The sequence below is a fragment of the Nyctereutes procyonoides genome, unplaced genomic scaffold (assembly GCF_905146905.1).
Source record: "Nyctereutes procyonoides isolate TBG_1078 unplaced genomic scaffold, NYPRO_anot_genome, whole genome shotgun sequence".
NCBI lineage: Eukaryota > Metazoa > Chordata > Mammalia > Carnivora > Canidae > Nyctereutes > Nyctereutes procyonoides.
Genome location: NW_026575126.1, coordinates 6,383,611 through 6,399,614, shown reverse-complemented (window position 1 = coordinate 6,399,614; position 16,004 = coordinate 6,383,611). Strand labels below are relative to the sequence as shown.

The 16,004-nt window shown below is 36.3% G+C and overlaps 1 protein-coding gene across 4 annotated transcripts in view; it reads left to right on the top strand.

Moving 5' to 3' along the window:
- SLC44A5 (solute carrier family 44 member 5) overlaps positions 1-4,307 on the top strand; it is a 379,443-nt gene extending 375,136 nt beyond the window's left edge. For all 4 annotated transcript variants that reach the window (XM_055339206.1, XM_055339207.1, XM_055339208.1 and 1 more), the window contains one exon: positions 2,657-4,307. In XM_055339206.1, coding sequence (XP_055195181.1) covers positions 2,657-2,763 — 107 coding nt within the window. In that variant the 3' untranslated portion in view covers positions 2,764-4,307. The remainder of the gene's footprint in view (positions 1-2,656) is intronic.
- The last annotated feature ends 11,697 nt before the right edge of the window (positions 4,308-16,004 follow it).

The window sequence follows — 16,004 nt, the reverse complement described above, 5'->3', positions numbered from 1 at the left end:
TCAGTACATGATTCAAGGCCATAACAAACAGAGATGTTAATGTCATACGAGTTCCACAGAGAACATTGCTAGATAAAAATTACTGTGGAAACTTATAACCTAACCCACTTTGTTTCAGTGAAATTATATTCATAGTAAAGTTGAATCTGAGTTAGACGCATCATTGCCAACAATATGAATCTCTAGCCACCGTGAAAATATTCTGAACGAAACTGAAATGTCTGCCTAACTCCTGCCTGTCGTCTCTAACCCAAATGGAAACAAATTCCTATTTTCCTATTCCCACCTTACAGAAAATTGGAGTGGATTTGTTTTAGAAGGGTGATTATATCCTTTAATCTAGAAAAGCAGGTATGTTCATAAAGAGATTGTTTGGCTTCAGTCTAGAAAAGGTTGTGTTTTAGCTCAGTTGTGTGGAAGGAGAAAAGATGAGTAAGACATTCAGAGTTTACCCAGAAGAAATACACTACTGACACTCCATAGGTACCTTGTGTGGTACCTTTATTAGGGGTGTACTGTGGGTTAGGAAGTCTTTCCCTTGAGAGTGTAGCAGGAAAGTTATTTTTATATGGCATCCCTGCTGGCCAGAGCAACAGGCTGGTTTCTGGCAGTCATGCCTTAGTCTTTTGCATGGTGGAGCAAAGCATGAGTCAGACATTCAAGTACTTTGCCTGTCCATCCCGTGTGCACATATGGATGATTTGGCTAACAGTGTAAAAGTTCCCCCAAAAGGGACACTGAATCAAGCAGTATCCTTTGGGCATTTACACTAAGCTTGTGTATAAGGATTATTATGTATCGACCCAAAGGCGTTGTTGATCTAAGATTGTGACCTAAATATGCTCCATATATTTAAGAAGAGAGTTAGAAATGTATCATTGTGTCACAAATTAATATAAAAACAAACTTATTTAATGATCTTAAGTGTGGGAACCTAGATTTAGATAGCGTCTATGATATTCTAGCAAGAAAACAATAAGGAAGATTTTCAAAACAGCGGGCTTTATGATGGCCACCATCTTGTTCTTGGCTTATTTTCTTGAGATTGTCATGGTCAAAAGGGTCACTTGGTTTCACACTGTGCCAAATGGCCTCCTTCACTCTCATGCTCCTTGAAGTATAATTCAGAGAAGATAATCTTTCTTTCTGGATAGTTACTATTCAACAATACAGAGGTGACAACCAAGACCTAGTAGTTACTTTTTCTTTTTCTTTCTTTTTCTTTTCTTTCTTTCTTTCGAGCGTAGAAGTTTATGTGTGTATGTGTGAGAGGCAGGGAAAGAGGGAAAGGGCGGTGCGGGGGGAGGAGGGAGAGATAATTTTAGGTTCCATGCCCAGTGTGGAGCCTGATGCAGAGCTCGAACCTCCCTACCCTGAGACCATGACCTGCACCAAAATCAAGAGTGGGAGGCTTAACCGTCTGAGCCACCCAGGCACCCTTGTAACCTCTCAAGTATTAAAAAATAATAGGGAATACGTCCCCTTCAGGAGTAGTTGAATTATGATACATAATAATGAAACAAAACAATTCTAATTTTTTGTATCAGAATCACTCTGAGAACTTCTTATAAATATAGACACCTGTGTCCCTTCCCTAATGTTTGGGTGTGGGGCAGCTTGTGAATTATTATATGTATCAGAATCAGAACTAGGGAACTTTATAACAGTTGGAAAGTTGCTTGAATAAAATACAAGTCAACATGCAAGAAAGTGGCTGCCCATATTCTCCTTATATTCTTGGCTGTTTCAGCAGTTAGAAAATTAAGACAAAGATTAACTTAGAGACTTCTAATATTCATAACTTCTTCTGTCTTTTAGATTCTTAGGCCAGATGAGGCCCATATATTAAGTGTCTAACATTATGTCTGGTGATTAAACTAAAAATTGCACTGGAGTAAAAGTGTTCACTGAACTTTATGGAGGCACTTTCAATAGCTGGCTATATTTTAAGGATATAATCTATGGGTACAAAATCAGGAAAAGAAATGCTATTTGGTTCAATATTTTTAAATAACTTCTTTACTACTTAAAGGAAGAGTCTCTAAGTATAGAAGTTTTAATTATATTATGGACTTATTTCTAGTCAGAAAAAGTATTTCCCACTAGTTCTTTGTGTAGAAGAGAGTAAAAATAAGCTTTTTTTTTTTTTTGAGAAAATAGAAGCCATGATCTTACAAAGCAATTAACGTAATAATTGCAAAACCTTTTTTAAAACTTGCACTTTAAGGACTTGAAATATACTAAAATTCTACAAATCTTTTTAAAACTGCTACCTAGATTGTTGATGGTAAAACAAGCAATTTTGAACAAATATAATAAATTAGAAAGCAAATTGAATGCATACTACCTTTCAGGAAATTGAAGGTAAATTTGGAAATTCCAGATGAATCTTTTTTTTTTATTAAGTGTGCTATTCCAAAAGGAGGTAAAAGTTATTTGCTCAGTTATGCATCTGAGAAGCATGTACTAACATAATAACAAGGGCTGCTTGTTTTCTGATAGGTATGTTTACGATAATGATGCCAAACTATGCTATTTAGAGAAAAAGAAAAAAAAAATGTTTTGAACTGCTGTGAAGCAAGTGTGCAGCAGATGGCGTCGTTGCTTCTCTTTCAGTTTTGCTTTGATATTTACTCTGTGCCATTCTTCCTCCTAGTGGAAGATCTGGAAAGAAACGATGGTTCTACGGAAAGGCCCTATTACATGAGCCAGTCTCTGCTGAAGATTCTGAAGGAGCCAACTATGCGAACGAAGAAGCAGTAAGAAGTGCAAACTGGGGTCCTCCTGATGGTGCGTTACCTCATCTTCATCTGTGTCTGCACAACGCCTGGTTCATAAGTGCTTTGTGTTCGGAACACTGTCTTCACCTTGTTGGCTTTTATTTGCATGTTTAATACCAAAGCTTATACTGTAACACGTGAAGCCATCGGAAGTCGCAAGGGAGTTGTTAATAACATGGTACATTTTTATACTAAGGTCTTCTGTTGTGCGATTCTGTCCTAAATAGAGTGGCTTGGATGTTCTGAGAACACTAGTGAATATATTCATAGTCTTTTAAATATTAGATGGGAAAAGATGAAATGTTGAAATCAATAGCTCCTAATCTATTTTTTAAATTACAGCTAAAAGACTTCTGCAGGGAAAATTGGTCCACAAAAAAAAAAAAAAAAAGACAGTTTTAGTTTCCCCCACTCCTGTTGGACAGTAAATTGGTAAAAGGACTGCCTGCTCCAGACTTTGCTCTCTTTAAGTATAGAATGTTTCCTATTAAACAAATTGCCAATCATCCAGCCTTTACTACTTCGTCCTCTCTGACAAAGTGCCTTACTGGCTGTTTAATATTACCCAGCTTTTGTGGGCAAGTTTACAAACATTGTTTAAAAAAAAAAAAAAAACAAAACTGCAATGTTTAGTGATTGAAACAAGTCGTCTTGCATTTGTTTTCCTCTTAGCTCACTGGTTGGAAACCACTTGTCATTTCAGTATGTTTGATATCCTCACTATATAAAGTATGTTTTGCAGCATAAACAATTTCCCTTGCGCCTAGTGGACATTCATGAATGTGTACTACACGCAAGAAAAAAAAAGTGAAAGGATGCTTGTTAGTTTTTGTTTTTTTTACTAAAAGTGAGTTTAAAAATCTAATCTTTTCTATAGTAGATCTTTGAAAATAGGTATAAGACTACATTTCTCAGTGTTTTACACAGTTTGGAAAGGGACACTTTGAGAAATTACAAAGGGAAACTTTACCCCTGGAAAGGGTGCTCCTAGGTGTCATGTACTGAATCGCTAAATGATTGTTTATTATCATCAAGACGTGTTCTATGTATGTTATTTCATTTTCTAACTTTTGATATGAAATAATCAGCTTATTTATAATGTTGACTTTTGTTGTGCTAATATAAACAGGAACATAATTTCTAATTCAATTTTAAGTAATTTTACTAGTACTACTAACTTTAAAGAAAATGAATTCAGTTTGTTACTCAGTATTAAAGTATTCACCCCAAGGGAATGTCAGTCAGATATGATAATTTGTGAAAGCTTTGAGAATCAACAGTAAGTTACTATTAGCTTATCTATGATCACATTTGTTTAAATGTGACTTTAGAGATTCTTTTATGCCAAAAACAAACTCACATGAGCACATGACAGTCTGAGCTCTATAATCAGTGTGCTTCTGCTGTGCAGAAATATTAGGAACATATTGTCTAACTATCTTTGATAACTAAAATGTTTACTATTTAATGAAATTTGTTGTTACTCATCATTTTAAATCTGTTTTTTTCTTCTAATAAAGATTTAGATTAAAAAAAACTGTCTTTTTATTTCTTCATCCTAGGAAAGGGGAAAAGCTTTAGTTTTTAAAACCTACCATATGGTAACAGAATCTTTATCAACTAAGGTTCTTTTCAATATATCTAGATTTATTTTTTAAAAATTTTCCGTTTTTCTTTACCTGTTCATTGTCAAATAGCTGAAACTGATGATTTATATAAAGTGTATAAATCAAAACTTAGTGGATAAGAGATGGATTTTTTTTAAAACCTGAACAGTGGCCTAAGTTAGTTTTTAATTTGTCAAAGTTTTTCTCAGCCCATCATTTGGTTTTGCCAACATCATAAGAAGCAAATCTCACTATTTTAAAGGCAGGGATGAATGTAGAGAATCTAAAACATGTGAACACTAACAATAGTTTTCCAAGGCAAGATTAAGTGTACCTATCACTGGTTTACCTTAAGCTAAAAGTTTTCTTACATCCAGCTCTCCATTAACAAATGTGTAAGAATCTATTTTTTAATTGAATTGTGCTAAATCTTTAATTTTTCTTTAAAATTCAATGGGTTTCATTAAAATTCTTGCAGTTTGCAGTGTTTTTAAAATGTTCCAAATCTAATGAGATGTAATAAAATAGATTTTTATATTTAAAAAATATAGTTTGCTTTCTAGAAGAAATCTAAATTCTGCTTTAGATCTTAGCTCTTAGATGATAAAACACTAATCATATTTCTAAAGTGTTTGAGGTTGGACTGTAATTAAATTTTTCTTTGTTGCCTATTAAGTTTAAACAGTTTCTGAATTCATATACTCAAATCATACTGTTAAAGGTTCTGGTGTATCACCAGGCATAATGCAGTTATTATTTAAACTAATATTGGAAAACAAGCCCTCTGCAGTAATTCCGTATTTTTCTTTTACTATACAGCTTAACAGCACTCATTCCAATATGCTCTTTCACTTTTACAAGTGGTGCCTCAGGAAATTGCTCTTAAACTCTAACCAGGCACAATAATTATCTCCAGTATTATCTGGTTCTGGACTGGGGAGCATGCTTTATAAATCAGTCTTTGTTGGCATAAGATGGGACAAAATTGAACTAAAATTATTATTGCAGGCCATGGTATATGAAATGGTGTCTTGACATTTTTTCCAGTTTCTTGCAAATATTATCCTTAAATGTTTGCAAATGTTTGTTTTTAAAATATAGCTGTATGATTGTAAGAAGAGAATTCAATAAATCATAGATGAAAAGAAATAGCTTACTGATACAGCAAGAATAATTTACTTTTCCAAAGTAACTTTCCATATATCATGTTTTTTTCTACTAGAACATGGATATTGAAGACTTCTCTCAGGATCTGAGTTACTGCTGGCCCTTAGTGAGTCAATCATCACCCAGAAAACAAAACAAATGTGATTGATTCATTCATGAAAATTGAGTACCACATTATACAAGGCTTGGACCCTCTTAAATTTATCAGGTCAAATTAACTAGCTTCTCTACAACTTTCCAGATTCTTAGGATAAAAGGTAGCTAAACAGCACAGAATCTGGCAATATCTTCTCTAATGTTTTCTGTGCTGGGAAGAATGGGGACTGTTACATGACACATTTCAAAGCAATTCAAGAGTTCTAGGGAAGATGACAGAGTAGGAGGATCCTATACTCACCTCCTCCAAGGGATACAACCTAATAACAGCTACGTCAGTATAAATAATCCAGAAAAGAACCCAAAGTCTGGCATAACAAGACTGTCCACAACTAAATATAGAGAAAAGGCCACATCGAAGAGGGTAGGAAGGGTAGAGATGCTGTTGGGACCTAAATAGACCCACAAAACTATCTGCAGTGGGAGGAGTGCCCTGTGTGTGGAGGGGGAGAGGAGTGACCTTCACAGCAGACACACCAGGCATGGGCAACCTGCACAAGGAAGAGGAATCCCTACAACATTTGGCTTTGAAAACCAGATGGGCAGATTTTGTGAATTCTAACAGTCAGTGGAGCTTAAAACCTGAAACTAAAAAATCAGCAGGCTCACCTCTTAGAGAGCTGGGCTAGCAATAGGAATCTGAGTCCCTACCTTTAAAGAGACAGTGAACAAATAGTCCCACAGGAATACACCACAGATGCTGTAGTTTGAAAAATACCTGGGGGTGGAAGGCACCTGGGTGGCTCAATCGGTTAAGCATCTGCCTTCAGCTCAGGTCATGATCTCAGGTTCCTGGGATCAAGTCCAGCATCCAGCTCCCTGCTCAGAGGGGAGCCTGCTTCTCTCTCTGCCTCAGCCTGCTGTTCCCTCTGCATGTGCATGTTCTCTCACTGTCAAATAAAATCTTTCTTTAAAAAAAGTGCCTAGGGTATATGGGAGAGAGATTTGTTTACTAATCTCAGAGCATGCGCTGGATGGGGCAGGGATCTTTGAGAGATTTCAGGAACAAAATTGCTGGAGGGTGCCATTTCCCTTCCCTGTCTCCCAGTCTAGTTACACAGACACCTTCAGGACTAAGCACAGTGTCAACACTCTCTACCCAGCTTGGTAACAGTGTACACCACAACAGCGCACTTCTGCAGATTCACCCCTTCCAACTCAGCAGTTTGGCCTGGCCACTGTAATTCCCCTCCCATAGCAAACTTATGACACAACATCCAAACGCTGCCCACAACGGGGAAAGGAAGCTGCTGTAAGCAACTAAAGGCAAATGTAGCTCAGCCATAACAGTAGGATATATACAACACATGAGACACTTCCGAAGCACCAAGTTCTGGGGAATGGGCAACACTGCACTGCAGGTCACTACTTTCAAGAGCAGGAGACATACTTGACTTTCCTAATGTGAAAAAAAAAACAGCTAAACAAAATGAGGAGACAAAAGAATATGTCTCAAATAAAAGAACAGGACAAAGTTATGGCAAGAGATCTAAACAAAATGGAGGTAAGTAATATGACTGCTAGATAATTTAAAGTAATGGTCGTAAAGATACTTTCTGGACTTGAGTGCAGGACACCTAAGTGAGACCCTTAACAAAGAGAAAACTTAAAAATGAATGAATGAGATGAAGACTCAATAACTGAAATTAACAATATAATAAATGGAATATGTAGTAGAATAAAGTGGAAGAATGGATCAGTGACCTAGAGGACTAAGTAATGGAATGCAATGAAGCTGAAAAAGAGAAAAAATAACAATAGAAAATGAAAATAGACTTAGGGACCTCAGAGACACTATCAGGTCTAAAAACATTCATATTATACAAATCCCAAAATGAGAAAAAGACAAGGGGGAAGAAAATGTATTTCAAGAAAAAAACAGCTGAAATCCTCCCTTTTCTGGTGAAGAAAACAGAAACCAGATCCAAAAGGCACAGAGAGCACCCAACAAAATCAACCCAAGGAGATCCGCACCAACACACAGTAATTAAAATGGCAAAAAGTTGTGAAAAAAGAATCTTAAAAGCAGTAAGAGAAAATAGTTATATACAAGGGAAACCTCATAAAGCAATCAGCTGATCTTTCAGCAGAAACTGCAGACATAAGAGAGAGCCATGATATATTCAAAGTGCTGAAAGGGAAGAATCTGTAGCCAAGAATACTCTATGCAACGAGGCTCTCATTCAGGATAGGAGAGAGAAAGAGTTTCCCAGACAAACATAATTAAAAGAATTCATGACCACTAAATAAACCCTATAAGAAATGTTAAGGGATTCTACAAGTGGAAAACAAAAGCCAGAAGTAAAAGTACGAAAAATATGAAGCACAAAAGCAAAAAAAAAAAAAGTATATTAAAAATCAGTCAAGAGAAACACAAAAGAATGTAAAATATAATACCAAATACCTGAACCCTGGAGGAGAGAAGAGAAAAAAAATGAGTTCAAAATTAAATGACCATCAGCTTACTATAGACTGTCATATACAGAAGTTGTTATACATTAAATTAATGATAACAAATTAAAAATAGTAATAGATATGCAAAAAGTAAACAGTAAGGAATTCAAGTATTTTGCTAAAGTATTTGCTCCCAACTAATCATGGGAGAAGACAGCAAGAGAAGAAAGAAACAGAGAGGAACTACCAAACAACCATAAAACAAGTAACAAAAAGACAATAAATACACACATATCAATAATTACTGTGAATGTAAATGGACTAAATAATCCAATCAAAAGATGTAGGGTGACAGAATGGGTAAAAAAGCTAAATCCTTTTGTATGCTGTCTACAAGAGACTCATTTCAGACCAAAAGACACTTGTAGATTGAAAGTGAAGGAATGGAGAAATATTTATCCTAAAAATGGAAGTGAAGAGAAAGCTGGGTTACCAATACTTATATTGGACAAAATAGACTTTAAGACAAAGATGGTAACAAGGAACAAAGAAGTACACTACATAATCATAAAGGATACAATCCAACAAGAAGATATAACAATTATAAACTTTTATGCACCCAACATGGGAACACCCAAATACCTAAAGCAGCTTATAACAAACATAAATTGGGATCCCTGGATGGCTCAGTGGTTTAGTGCCTGCCTTCGGCCCAGGGCATGGTCCTGGGGTCCCTGAATTGAGTCCCACATCGGGCTCTCTGCATGGGGCCTGCTTCTCCCTCTGCCTGTGTCTCTGCCTCTCTTGCGCGCACGCTCTCTCTCTCTCTGTCTCTCATGAATAAACAAATCTTTTAAAAAAACCATAAATGAAGTAAGTGATAGTAAGACAGTAATATGAAGAAGGGACTTTAGCACCCCATTTACATCAATCGATAGATCATCCAAACAAAATCAACAAGGAAACTGTAGCTTTGAGTGACACATTGGACCAGATGGACCTAACAGATATATTCAGAACACTGTATCCTAAAACAGTAGAATGCCCATTCTTCTCAAGTGCATGAGGAATACTCTCCAAAGAGATCACATGTTAGGCCACAAAGCAAGTCTCAACAAATTAAAAAAGATAAAAGTCATACCATGCATCTCTTAAATTCAATTAGACAATATATAGTAAGTACATCATTAGTTTCAGATGTAGTTTTCAATAATTCATCAGTTGTGTATAATACCAAGCGCTCATCACATCACCCAGTTACCCCATCCCCCAAATAAACTTTCCTTCAGCAACACTTAGTTTCCCAGAGTTAAGAGTCTCTCATGGTTTGTCTTCCTCTCTGATTTTTCCTCATTCAGTTCCCCCTCCTTCTCTTATGGGCCCTTGCTCTATTTCTCATATTCCACATATGACTGAAACCATATGGTAATTGTCTTTCTCCAACTGACTTATTTTCACTTAGCATAATACCCTCCAGTTCCATCCACACTGATGCAAATGATAAGTATTCAACCCTTCTGATAGCTGAGTAATATCCTGTTGTGTGTGTATATACACACATCTTTTGTATCTATCTGCCAAAGCACATCTCAGCTCCTTCCACAGCTTGGGTATTGTGGACATTGCTCCTATGAACATTGGGGTGCAGGTGCCCTTTTGTGTCACTACATCTGTATCTTTGGGGTAAATGCCTACTAATGCAAATTCTGGGTACCATGCATCTTTTCTGACCACAATACTATGAAACTAGAAATCAACCACAAGAAAAAAACCTAGGAAGCACACAAATACAGGGAGATTAAATAACATGCTATTAAACAATGAATGGGTCAACCAAAAAATCAAAGAGGAAATAAAAAAATATATGGAGACAAGTGGAAATGAAGATACAACAGACCTGGGGCACCTGGGTGTCTTGATCAGTTGTGTACAATGCTTGGTTTCTGCTCAGATCCTGATTTCATAGGTCGTGAGATCAAGCCCTGCATCAGGCTTGTGCTTAGCAGGAGTCTGCTTCGATATTCTCTGCCTCTGCCCCTCATATTCATCCCACTCCTGTTCTCCTTCTTTCTCTCAAATAAATAATAAAATCGTTAAAAAGAAAACACAACAGTCCCAAATGTTTGGGATGCAGCAAGGGCCATTCTAAGAAGGAAGTTTATAGCATTACAGATCTACTTCAAAAAGCAAGAAAAATCCCAAATAAATAACCTAATCTTACACATAGAGGAATTATAAAAAGAAGAACAAAGTCCAAAACCAGTAGAAGGAAGAGAAAAATAAAAATGGAAGCTGAAGCAAACAAAAGAGAAACTAAAAAACAAGGTGCCTGGGTGACTCAGTTGGTTGACATCTGCCCTCGGCTCAGGTCATGATCCCAGGGTCCTGGAATTGAGCCTCACATCAAGCTCCCTTCTCCACAGGGAGCTGGCTCAGTCCCTCTCCTTCTCCCCCAACTCATGCTGTCTCTCACTCTCTCTAATATAAATAACATTTTTAAAAAACTAAAAAACAAAACAAAACAAAAAACCAATAAAATAGGCCAATGAATCGAGGAGCTGCTTCTTTGAAAAGATCGACAAAATCAGTAAGGTTTTAGCCAGTCTATTAAAAAAAAAAAAAGAGGACTCAAATAAATAAAATCATAATTGAAAGGAGAGAAATAACAACTGATACCACAGAAGTAAAAAGAGATTGTAAGATAGTATTATGAAAACATATATGCCAACAAATTGGTAACCTAGAAGAAATGGATCAAGTCCTAGAAATACATAAACTCCCAAAACTGAATCAGGTATAAACAAAGTGTGAACAAATCAATTACCAACAATGAAATTACATCAGTAATTACAAAACTACCAGCAAATAGAAGTCCAGAACCAGAAAGCTTCACAGGTGAATTCTATAAAACATATAAGGAAGAGTTAATACCTATTCTTTACAAACTATTCCAAAAAAATAGAAGAAGTCTTTCATTCTAAATCCAAGATTACCCTGATACCAAAATCAGATGAAGACACTACAAAAAGAGAGAAATACAAGTCAATATCTCTGATGAACATAGATATTAGCAAACTGAATCCAACTATATATTAAAACAATCATCCACCATGACCAAGTGGGATTTATAGATGCAATGATGATTCAATATTGACAAGCCAATGTGATACATCATAAAAATAAAAGGACAAAAACCATATAATCATTTCAATAGTGCAGAAAAGGCACTTGACAAAGTACAAAATCTATTCATGATAAAAAAAAAACTCAAGAAGTGGGATTGGAGTAAATACATCTTAACATAATAAAGGCCATATATGAAAAACCCATAGTTAACATCCTACTCAATGTTGAAAAAGCGAGAGTATTTCCCCTAAGGTCAAGAACAAGACATAGATGTCTACTCTCACCACTATTATTTAACATAGTATTGAAAGTCCTATCCACAACAACCAGATAATAAGAAGAAATAAAAGACATCCAAACTGGTAAGAGGTAAAACTCACACTATTTGCATACAACACGATAGTATGTACAGAAAGCCCTAAAAACTCCACCCCAAAACTCTAGAATTGATAAATGAATTCAGCAAGGTTTCAGGATAAAAAAACAAGGCAAAGATACCTGTGGTATTTTTATATACTAATAATGAAACAACAGAAAGAGAAATTAAGAAAGCAATCCCATTTCCAATTGCACCAATAATGATAAAATACCTAGGGATAAACTCAGCCAAGGAGGTGAAAGACCTGTACTCTGAAAACTTTAAAGCAATGATTAAAGATATTGAAGAAGAAACAAACAAGTAAAAAGATGTTACATGTTCATCGATTAGAAGAACAAATGTTAAAATGTCCATACTAGTACTGAAAGCAACCTACAGATTTAATGCAATCTCTGTCAAAATACCAACATTTTTCACAGAAGTAGAACAAACAATGATAAAACATGTGTGGAACCACAAAAGACTCCAAATAGCCAAAGCAATCTTGAAAAAGAAAAACAAAGCTGGAAGCATCACAATTCCAGAATTCAAGATATACTACAAAGCTATAGTAATCAAAACAGTATGCTACTGGTATAAAAATAGACCCACAGATCAATGGAATAGAATAAAAAGCCCAGAAATAAACCCACAATTATATAGTCAATGAATATTTGAGAAAAATAATATTCAATGGGAAAAAGTCTCTTCAACAAATGGTATTGGGAAACCTGGACAGCTGCATGCAGAAGAATGAATCTGGACCACTGGCTTACACCATCCACAAAATATACTAAAAATGGATTAAAGATTAAATGTAGACCTAAAACCATTAAAATGCTAGAAGAGAGCATAGGCTGTAATATCTCTAACATTGGCCATGGCAACATTTTTCTAGACACGTCTCCTGAGGCAAGGGAAACAAAAGCAGAAATAAACTATTGGGACGTCAAGATAAAAAGTTTCTGCACAGCAAAGGAAACAATCAACAAAACTAAGACAACCTTCTGAATGGGAGAAGATATTTGCAAATGATATATCCAATGGTGGGTTAGTATCCAAAATATATAAAGAACTTACACAACTCAAAACAAATGATCCAATTTGAAAATAGAAAGAGGATATGAACAGGCATTTCTCTAAAGAAAACTTACAGAGGGCCTACAGATACATGAAAAGATGCTCAACACCCTCATCATCAGGAAAATGCAAATCAAAACCACAATGAGATGCCCTCAGGTGTGAGAATGGCTTAAATCAAAAATTCAAGAAACAAGTATTGATGAGGATGTGGAGAAATAGGAACCATCATGCACTGTTGGTGGGAAAGCAAACTGGTACAGCCACTGTGGAAAACAGTATGGAGGTTCCTCAAAAACTTTTTAAAGTAGAATTACCATGTGACCCAGTAATTCCACTATTAGGTGTTTATCCAAAGAATATAAAAAAACACTAATTTGAAAAGATATATGCATCCCTATTTTTGTTGCAGCATTATTTACAATAGCCAAATTATGGAAGCAGCCCAAGTGTCAATCAATAGAATGAATGGATAAAGAAGTGGGATAAATATATATATATATTTCATTTAGCAGTATACTCCCTACATCCATCATACCATTGCAAATGGCAAGACTTAGTTCGTTTTATGGCATAGTAATATTCTACACACAATATACTGCTAAGTGAAATAAGTCAGAGAAAGACAAATACTATATGCTTTCACTCATATGTGAAATTTAAGGGGAAAAAAAAGCAACAGAAAAAGAGACAAACCAAAAATCAGGCTCTAAACAATAAAAAACTAATGATTACCAGAGAGGACGTAGGTGGGGGGCTGGATGAAATAGGTAAAGAGGATTAAGAGTCCACTCATCCTGTTGAGCACTGAGTCATGTATAGAGTTGTTGAATCACTACACTGTATACCTGAAACTATTATCACACTGTATGTTAACTATACATAATTAAAAATTTTGTTAAAACAATCAATTCAATTTTACTATTTGAAGTTACTTTTTTAAAAAAATGCCTTATTTCTTTTTTTCCACTCCTTTATATCAACTATATGATTTGGAGTAATTTAAGCAAGTGGAGAAAACAATCTTGAGAATGAAGTAAAATGCCCTTCGATTGAAGGCTTGCAAATATGGGCATGTTAATATTCTGGCCCTGTGCCATTAAAAAGCAGTTGTTTTGGGGTGCCTGGGTGGTTCAGTCAGTTAAGGATCTGCATTTGGCTCAGGTCTTGATCCCGGGGTCCTGGGACCGAGCCCCATGTCAGGTTCCCTGCTTACTAGGGAGTCTGATTCTCCCCCTCCCTCTCTCCCTCCCTGCTGCTTGTGCTCACTCTAGCTCTCTCTCTCTCTCTCTCTCTCTCTCTCTAATATCATCTTTTAAAAAGTAAAATAAAATAAAATAAAATAAAATAAAATAAAATAAAAATAAAAAGCACTGTTTTAAAAGGGTCAGGAGAAGCTTACCAAGAGAAGATGATCCATTTTGCATGTAAATTCAAGGGAGCCCAGACTTGATTTATTGTAAGATTAACCTTGAAACCTCTATATTTTTCCACCCAGATGAATGTGTGCTTCTGCAGTAGTGTAGTGTACAGAGAAGAAAATGAAGGCAAGATGTTGGGAAAAACATTGGTATCCAAGGAGAGAACAGAAAAAAGCTAAGGATAAATTTTAAAAGTCTCTAATAGGATCCAAGAAGGCAACATTACAGAAAGTGGGGTGCCTCCTGAATGTGATTCATAAATCTGTTGAAAAAGAAACTCAATAACAAATTAGAAACCAATAATAAAACACTTTCCATCTACTTATAAACAACACTGAAGCATTGTAATAAAGCCGATGACATAGATGTAGTTAGCCCAAGCAGACAAAGAAAAAAGAAGGATGTCCCAACATGATTTATGGTTAAGGGATTAGAAAACATCTGCCTCTTTTTCTCAGTGCTCCCGTATGTTAGCCAAAGTTTTGCTGTTATGATAAGCTGGTGTATTTTCCTCTTCACTCTAACTCACTCTCTCTCATTTCCCCTTGCCTATAAGATATAAGGTCTTTGAAAAGAAATGGGCTTGGGAGAGGAAAAAGAAGAATAACAGTGAAGACTTCCACTAAACGCCTGGGTTGTGCTATAAAGTATCAGGTTCATGGGATGAGTTCTGAGCACCAGGGCACTGGGAATGGCAAATGACAGAGACCAGGAGTAGAGCACAGTGGTTATTAAGATGACCTTTAGAACCAGGTATCGGACAAGCTTTGATTCCAAGTTACCCGCGCATGACCACGGACAGGTCTTTAACTGTTCAGAAGCTTCCTTAGCATCATGAGGCATCATGTGCCTCGTGCCTGTGACGGAGAGGGCCTGGTACACAGAATCACTCTGCCTAGTGATGTTTTCTTGATAGAGGACTGTCCACGCCCTTGGTGATTTGACTTTCCCACTCCCCCCCCCCACCCCGACATCCAGCAGGCAGCCTACTTGGGCCTCTCTGAGAAGCTCGTGAAGGGCATCATAGCAGTAGGGGTCTCTTCCCATCACCAACCCCACAGCCAGGCCAGAGTAAATGTCCTTAGTACATGGGTGGTTCTCGATCCTTCTCTGGAGCTTCATTCCAAATCCCACATGAGATGTCCTTAACAAAGTTTGAATTCTTGGCTACTAATGACAGCCTCTTTTGGAGTAGCCAAGGGAAATTTCACTGAGATTTCAGCTCTTCTGACTCATACTTCCTCACTATCACCTTCCTCTTTTATTCCAAATTCCAGCATTAAGCCAGGTTTTTGAAGTTGGCAAATTGGATGGCATTTCTACAGTCTCTTAACCTTTATTTGTTCTCTAGCTAATGCTGAAAACCGAATAATATTTCAGTTTAATGTTGCACAACTGAACATTGTAGCCTTCAAAATTGGGGCCATGGATCTGCACTTTATATGTTTGCGTGGTGGCTTTTCTCCATGACGCTGCTCCTTGAGTATCGGTAGATCTGTGAAGAAGCAAAAAGCCCTCAATAAACTGCAAATTTTAGGCCTTTCTTGGGCACTGTTTCAGGTTTCTGTGAGGGCTCCTGTTCTCCTGAGGTAGAACAATATGGCCCCCAAATCTTAAATAAAATCAGCTGAAAAGAAACCATGCTTAAAAGCAAGCACTCCTTTTCTTTTGGCAGGCCCTAATTAGATTTTGGTGGCAAATAAAATAAAAAATAAAATAAAATAAATAAAATAAAATAAAGAAAAGAAAAAAAGAGCTAGAAATCATCTCATTCCATGTCATTTAAATAATTACAATTATTTACACTCACCATGTAAACTGACGAATAGGCAAATCATTTTGCCATCTATAACATGGAACCTTAAATACCAGGATGTTTTGGGGACATAACATCAAGAGAAATCAAACTACTAAA